We start from the raw sequence: 8,418 nt of genomic DNA on the forward strand, positions 1-8,418 counted from the left end.
TTTTTTTGAGACAGGGTCTGGCTCTGTTGACCAGGCTAGAGTGCAATGGCACAATCTTGGCTCTCACTGCAACCTCTGCCTCCTCAAGCTATCCTACCACCTCCCAGCCTTTTGAGTAGCTGGGACTACAGGCACAAGTCATTACACCCAGCTAATTTTTGTATTTTTTGTAGAGATGGGTTTCACCATGTTGCTCAGGCTAGTCTCAAACTCCTGAGTTCAAGTGATTCCCCATGCCTTAGCATCCCAAACTGCTGGGATACCAGCATAAGCCACTGCACCCAGCCAAATTGTATGTTTTAAAATGTGAATGTGGCTGGCGAAGTGGCTCACGCTTGTAATCCCAGCACTTTGGGAGGCTGAGGCAGGCGGATCACCTGAGGTCAGGAATTAGAGACCAGCCTGGCCAACATGGTGAAACCCCGTCTCTACTAAAAATACAAAAATTATCTGGGCATGGTGGCAGGTGCCTGTAATCCTAGCTACTCGGGAGGCTGAAGCAGGAGAATCACTTGAACCTGCAAGGTAGAGATTGCAGTGAGCAGAGATCGCGCCACTGCACTCCAGTCTGGGTGACAAAGCAAGACTCTGTCTCAAAAATAAAATAAAATAAAATAATAAAAAAAGGGGGCGAATTTTATGTGAATTACATCTCAATTTTTAATTTTATTTTTTGAGACAGATCTCACTCTGTCACTCAGGCTGGAGTGCAGTGGTGTAATCCTAGCTCACTGTAGTTTCAAACTCCTGGATTCAAGCGATCCCCTCGGCTGAGCCTCTTGAGTAGCTGGGACTACAGGCACATACCACCAAGCCCAGCTGTTTGTTTGTTTGTTTGTTTGTTTTCTGTACAGACAGAGTCTTGCTATGTTGTCCAGGCTGGTTTCAAACTCCTGGGCTCAAGCTATCCCCCCGCCTCAGCCTCCCAAAGTGCTGGGATTACAGGAATAAGTCACTGGGCTTGGCCTTTTAAAATGATTTTTTTAAAAAGCAAATACAAATACATGAATCCAGGGAGAGTCTCCAGACCAATAATAACCTTGACTATTCCCATAGTCTGGTAAGACTGGATCAACTCAGGGTACATGCTCTAATATCATTTTCTTTTCTTAAATTGTAAAATAATTAAAAAAATGATAAAGTTCATCTTGAAAAAAAAGTACGCATAATCTCACCATGTAATATAACGATTATTTCCTTTTTGTACATAGTCTCTGATTGATAGTGACGTTTTCACAAACAGGACTAAAATAAGAATATGCATTAAAGATGTTAAGGTATTTATCTTAATCAAGATACAAAACTCCAAATTTAAGAATTCCTACTTAGGAGACATTCACTATATAAAATTAAAAATTGGGCTGGGTGTGGTGGCTCATGCCTGTAATCCCTGCACTTTGGGAGGCCGAGGCGGGAGGATAGCTTGAGCTCAGGAGTTCAAGCCTAGCCTGGGCAATAGTGACACCTCATCTCTACAAAAAAATTAAAAAGTAGCTAGGCATGGTGGTGCACTTAGTTCCAGTTACTCTGAAAGCTGAGCCCAGAGAATCGCTTGAGCCCAGGCGGTTGAGCTACGGTAAGCCATGATCTCGCCACTGCACTCCAGCCTGTGTGACAGAGTGAAACCCTGTTTCAAGAAAAAAAAAAAAATTCTAAGACACATGTAAAGCAAATATGTAACAAATTATTGACAGAATACTTAAGTTTTGCTAGGTGGGAAAATTTCATTACATAATTGCACAATCTTCCCTGCTAGTTCTTAGAATCTCCAGAATAGAAAATTCTAAATCTAGATAAGATCTCTGCTCTTGCTTCCTCACTGAAGATTCCTCAAGATGCGCCCCATAGCGGTGATCTCCCTGAAAATGCTGCCCCACTGTGAATGTGGGGGACATTAGCTATGAAACAGATCAGCAGGGAACCCTAAAAAAAAAATAATAATAACCAGCCCCGCGCGGTGGCTCACGCCTGTAATCCCAGTACTTTGGGAAGCCGAGGCGGGCAGATCATGAAGTCAGGAGATCGAGACCATCCTGGCTAACACAATGAAACCCCGTCTCTACTAAAAATACAAAAAATTAGCCGGGTGTGGTGGTGGGTGCCTGTAGTCCCAGCTACTAGGGAGGCTGAGGCAGGAGAATGGCGTGAACCCAGGAGGTGGAGCTTGCAGTGAGCTGAGATCGCGCCACTGCACTCCACCCTGGGGGACGGAGTTAGACTCTGTCTCAAAAAAACAAAAAACAAACAAACAAAAAAACACTGCTGCACTCCCAAACTTCAAGTATGGTGGGGATAGGGGGAGCAATACAGCTTAATGGGAGGAATCTAATGTAGTGATTAAAACTATAGGTGCTGGGGTTGGATAGACCTGCTTCTAATTTCACCTGATTCACATTGATCAGCTGTGTGATACTGGCCAAATTACTTGGTCTCTCTGAGCCTCAGTTTCTTCATAGATGAAATGGGAATGGTAGTAGTACCTCATAGGGTTTTGGTATAATTGCATTAGCCAATTTGTGTAACATGCTTAGTTCAATAAACAAAGGTTGTTATTATCATGATCCAAAAATGCATTTTAAAAAGCCACCTACAAACCACCCACCCCATACCCACTTTCTCTCTTTATCTACACAATGAACCCATAGGGTGACTGCCACTTTCAGATGACATTCTACCCAGTCTTCTATGGATGTGGCCAAGAGACAGCCCAAGTGCTTGGTAAACAGTAGGTCCCAGAAAACATTTCCTGAATAAAATGAGCTTCAAGTTCCTTTGCTTAAAGCCTCCTCCCCCCTTTTCCTGAGAATAAAGATTTTCTAAAGTATTAATTTTAAACATATATATGTATATATCCATCAGAAAGTTAAAAGAAAAGAGAAGTTGGAAAAAAAAAACACTCAAATTCCCACCACCCAAAGGGCAATGTAACATTTTGGCATGTTTCCTTTTCATTGATTTTTACATTGTTAAGCTAATTTTATGCTTTATATAATTTGATATTCTACATTTTTCACTTAGCATATTATAAGCATTTCCTTGTTTATGTTTTATAAATGACTTCAATGTATAGTGGGAATATTTACATTAACCATTTTCCCATTGTTAGATTTTTAGAATGTTTCCAATTTTTATTGCAAATTACATTTTCTTTTCTTTTCTTTTCTTTTCTTTTTTTTAGATGGAGTCTTGCTCTGTTGCCCAGGCTGCAGTACAGTGGCATGATCTTGGCTCACTGCAACCTCTGCCTCGCCGGGTTCAAGCCATTCTCATGGCTCAGCCTCCCAAGTAGTTGGGACTACAGGCGCCCGCCACCACACATGCTAATTGTTGTATTTTTAGTAGAGATGGGGTTTTACCATGTTGGCCAGGCTAGTCTTGAACTCCCGACCTCAGGTAATCTGCCTGCCTTGGCCTCCTAAAGTGCTAGGATTACAGACCTGAGCCACCATGCCCAGCAGCAAATAACATTTCCTGAGTTTCAGAAACATAATACAAACACACATATATATGTTATATATGTATTATATATGTTTACATATGTATTATGAGCTCATGAAAGAATAGAAATGTGTGTGAGTAGAGATGTCTTTTGCCTTTGGGGCTGGGATTGTTGGTGAGATTTGGCAAGGACTTATACTTTTATATTGCAAATTCCTTTTTTAAAATTATTGTTTTTTATTGATAATGAGAATCATAATTATATAGATTTAGTGGATAAAAGGTGATGTTTTGATCTATGTATACAATGTGGGATAATTAAATCAGCATATTCCTTTATTGTTTAAATCCTTCATAGCAAACAAGGATAACTTTAGTATTATATGTTTAATCAAAGGAAGTAAGGAGGAGAGGAATGAAGGGAGAAAGGGAGGTAAAGAGGGAGGACAGGAAGGAAAAAGGGAGGAAGGAAAGAAAGGAAGAAGAGAAGGAGGGAAGGAAAGAAAACCCTTGCACCAATCCCGTTTGTAAAGAGCCTGGGAGATCAAGAGCCAGGGAAGCAACTAAGCAATAGGTCCCCTTATATCTTTTATAGAACAAGGAAAAGCACAGATCTATAAATAACAAAGTAGGTGGATTTTGATTTAATTTCTCTGAGCAAAAAGGGAAATAGCGCACTGCAATAGCGCACTGAGAACAATTGTATCTCAACTTACTGATTGATTTTGGATTCTGTTGTGTTTCCAGCTTTGTCTCTCAATTTGATGGTAATGTCCCCTCTTCTGATATTCTTGTTCCATGTTATAATATCCACAAAATAATGATACACTGCAAAACAGAGAGAGAACACAGTAAGCGAGAGATACTACCAACCGATCCCCTGAAGGGTTGGTTCCTAAAAACTGAACCTCCCTAATCACTGAGTCTCTTCTTCTCTTTCTCTCTAGTTTCTCTGCAAAAATACAGGGCAGAAGTTTCTAATATTCCCTCCTCTTCTCTTTGGTAAAGATAGAATGAGTGCTAGCAGAGTTCACTGGTTTCCAGTAACCATGGTCAGGCATCATCGTTGAACCAATGTTTCCAGGTATTGTGAAGTCTCAGGGTCTATGACTGAGTGTGGTTCACATCAATTCCTGCCCATTTTAGACTCAACCAACTAAGGGGCCATTTGGAGACCCTTCATGGCTGAGACAGTTTTCCACAATTTGGGCCATGTCTGCCAGCCTATCCAGCCTTCCTCATCCTTTTCCCAATCATGCCCAACCACTTGCACGGGATCCCAGGACTGTGAAGGCTCCTGGGCCTTCACCCACCTGGGCACTCTTACTTTGCCAGCTCTGTGAGCCCACCTTTCAAGTTTCAGCCTAATATCATTCTTCCAGGAGGCTTTCCCTGACCCCAGACTAAGTCAGGTCTCCTTTCTTGAAGTTCCTGCCATACTCTGGACTGCCCCCATTATTACTCAGCACACTTGCCTGTATGTACAAAATGCAAGAAAGGATGACAATAAAAATAAAGTGGCATTCCCTAACCAGAAGACTTAGAGGAAAAAAAAAGTGGTAAATATGTGGGTACAGCTATACAAATATTACCTGAATAATGTCTTATGGGTTTTGTTTTTTTTTTTTTTAAGATAAAATTAAAACACACTACAACAGGAACTAATCAGGGAGATGACAGTCCCACGAAGGAATAAGGTCAGTCCTGGATTTGCCATTTTATGGCCCAAGTTGCTCAGGGGCTTGCCCCATACAGACCAGGTAGGTGCCAAATCCTGGGCTGCCACACATGGCTCCAAAGAAAGAGGGAAACCCAGTGATCCGCAGGCTTTTTTTTTTTTTTTTTTTAAAGAGTCTCTCTATGTTGCTGGAGTGCAGTGGTGTAATCTCGGTTCACTGCAACCTCTGCCTCCTGGGTTCAAGCAATTCTCTGGCCTCAGCCTTCTGAGTAGCTGGGATTACAAGCGAGCACCACCATGCCCGGCTAATTTTTGTATTTCATTTTTGTATTTTTTTTCTGTGTTTTAATAGAGATGGGTTTTCACCATGTTGGCAAGGCTGGTCTCGAACTCCTGGCCTCAAGTGATCCGCCTGCCTTGGCCTTCCAAAGTGCTGGGATTACAGGCGCGAGCCACCATGCTCAGCCTGCAGGCTTTTTTAAAAGAGTTGCTCACACCTGGCATGGAGGCTCACACCTGTAATCCGAGCACTAAGGCAGGAGGATTGCTTGAGCCCAAGAGTTCAAGACAAGCCTACGCAACATAGTAAGACTCTGTCTCTAAAAGAAACAAACAAACAAAAAGTTAGCTGAGCATGGTAGCACATACCTGAAGTCCCAGCTACTTGGGAGGCTGAGGCAGGAGGATTACTTGAGTCCAGGAGGTTGAGGCTGCAATGCCCCATTATTGTGCCATCGCACTCCAGCCTGGGTGACAGAACAAGACCCTGTCTCAAAAAATGAAAATAGGCTAGGTGCGGTGGCTGATGCCTGTAATCCCAGCACTTTGAGAGACCAAGGAGGGCAGATTACCTGAGGTCAGGAGTTTGAGACCAGCCTGGCCAACATGGCAAAACCCCATCTCTACAAAAATACAAAAATTAGCCAGGCATGGTGGTGTGCACCCGTAGTCTCCGGTACTCGGGATGCTGAGGCAGGAGGATTGCATGAACCCAGGAGGCAGAGGTTGCGGTGAGTTGAGATTGTGCCACTGCACTTCAGCTTGGGCGACAGAGTGAGACCCTGTCTCAAAAAATAAATAAAATAAAATAAAATAAAATAAAATAAAATAAAATAGTTGTTCCCAAGGAAAGTGAAAATGGATACAACACTGTAGGAAAAACACATCTGCCCAGGGAAATTCTTATTGCTTCCCAAGGCATCTAATCATCGGCTGCCCCCTTTAATTGCCATCTGGAATAAACCTCTCGAGGCCTTTAGGTCATCGTGTTTGCTTTAGAGCTGGAACTGACCTATAGATATGGCTGACACCTGGTTTTTCCTAGTCTCAATTTTATGTCTCTTGGGGAATCAAGCAATTTTCTGGAAGATCTTAGTGATTAGAATGGTCATCCAGTGAAACTAACAACTCTGATTTGTTGAGATTTTATTAAATTAATATTTTTAAATTGCATCAGATTAAACCTAATATCCCAGAAGACAGGCATTATTACCCCCATTTGACCAGTCAGGACACTGAGACTCAGAGAAGTCAAATGACTTGACCAAGTGTTGCAGGAAGTCAGGGACCCCAAACGGAGGGACTGGCTGAAGCCATGGCAGAAGAACATAAATTGTGAAGATTTCACAGACATTTATTAGTTCCCCAAATTAATACTTGTATAATTTCTTATGCCTGTCTTTACTGCAATCTCTGAACATAAATTGTGAAGATTTCATGGACACTTATCACTTCCCCAATCAATACCCTTGTGATTTCCTACACCTGTCTTTAATCTCTTAATCCTGTCATCTTCTTCGTAAGCTGGGGAGGATGAATGTCACCTCAGGACCCTCTGATGATTGTGTCAACTGCACAAATTGTTTGTAGAACACGTGTGTTTGAACAATATGAAACCTGGGCATCTTGACAAAAGAACAGGATAACAGCAATGTTCAGGGAACACCAGAGATAAGACTTCTGGCTGCCGGTGAGCCAGACAGAACAGAGCCATATTTCTCCTCTTTCAAAAGCAAATAGGAGAAATATCGCTGAATTCTTTTTCTCAGCAAGGAACATCCCTGAGAAAGAGAATGCACCCTGAGGGTAGGCCTATAAATGGCCCCCTTAGAAGCATGCAGTCTTTTATGGTTGAAGCCAAAGGGATGAAATAAGCCCAGTCTCCTGTAGCGCTCCCAGGCTTATTAGGACGAGGAAATTCCCACCTAATAAATTTTGGTCAGACAGGTTGTCTGCTCTCAAACACTGTCTCCTGATAAGATGATATCAATGACAATGCGTGCCTGAAACTTCATTAGCAATCTTTATTTCCCCCCATCCGGTGGTCCTGTGATCTCACCCTGCCTTCACTTGCTTTGTGATATTTTATTACCTGGTGAAGTATGTGATCTCTGTGACCCACACCCTATTCGTGCACTCCCTCCCCTTTTGAAAATTGCTAATAAAAACTTGCTGGTTTTACAACTTGGGGAACATCATGGATCCTGCCGACATGTGATGTCTCCCCCAGACACCCAGCTTTAAATTTCTCTCTCTTGTGCTCTTTCCCTTTATTTCTCAAACCAGCCGAGACACTTAGGAAATAGAAAAGAACCCGTGTAACCATCGGGAGCAGGTTCTCCTGATAACCAAGGTCCCACAGCTATTATGTGGTAGACTCAGGAGTCAACCTCAGCCCTTCCAGCTCCAAAGTTGATGCTTCATCATGGCCCGTATTTGCCAAGAAGTAGCCAGGAAGCTGAGACTCAACCATCCTCAAAATAAGAGGCAAAAGTCAACAACCACATTCACCACTCACTGCAGAATGGGTTCTCCTCAGCTGTGTCAAAGAATGCCTTCGTCATTGGAGGATCTTTCTCCCTTAAATAGTCTTTCCAATTATCAGCACGATAGCCTATAAAACAAGTTTAAAAATTGTAAGATTAGCATGTATTATATAAACATAAAAGCAACTGAGGTAGCAAGAACATTGACTTTGACTGTATCCACCACTTCTGAGAGAAACTCCCTCCCACCTCCATTCCCCATGGTGAGGGCCTGCAGGGTGACCCATCTTGCTGGCCAACCCTGTTCCTAAGAGCTGAAAGGCAACAGGATCCTCCAGTGGTTTTCCCCCTTTACTGGTTATCAGTAGCAAGGTGGGGGATGCAGGGTGTGGCACACACTGGTGTGGACTAAAAATAACACTGACGTTTTTCAGTAATATATTAATTTTCTAGATTAAAACAGATTCAAGTTCATACGTAAAATAGCAACACTCTTGCAAAGCAGTGTGCTTTTTTTTTTTTTTTTTTTTTTTTTTT

The 8,418-nt window shown here is 42.3% G+C and overlaps 1 protein-coding gene across 2 annotated transcripts in view; it reads right to left on the minus strand.

The window, feature by feature from the left end:
* Positions 1-8,418, minus strand: part of LIPH (lipase H) — a 55,740-nt gene that overhangs the window by 9,099 nt on the left and 38,223 nt on the right. For both annotated transcript variants that reach the window (XM_017866383.1, XM_017866389.1), the window contains 2 exons: positions 7,914-8,009; positions 4,155-4,266 (listed from right to left, as the gene is read on the minus strand). In XM_017866383.1, the coding sequence (XP_017721872.1) occupies positions 4,155-4,266; positions 7,914-8,009 (208 nt within the window). The remainder of the gene's footprint in view (positions 1-4,154; positions 4,267-7,913; positions 8,010-8,418) is intronic.

This window comes from Rhinopithecus bieti, unplaced genomic scaffold, assembly GCF_001698545.2.
Source record: "Rhinopithecus bieti isolate Rb0 unplaced genomic scaffold, ASM169854v2 scaffold_2432, whole genome shotgun sequence".
NCBI lineage: Eukaryota > Metazoa > Chordata > Mammalia > Primates > Cercopithecidae > Rhinopithecus > Rhinopithecus bieti.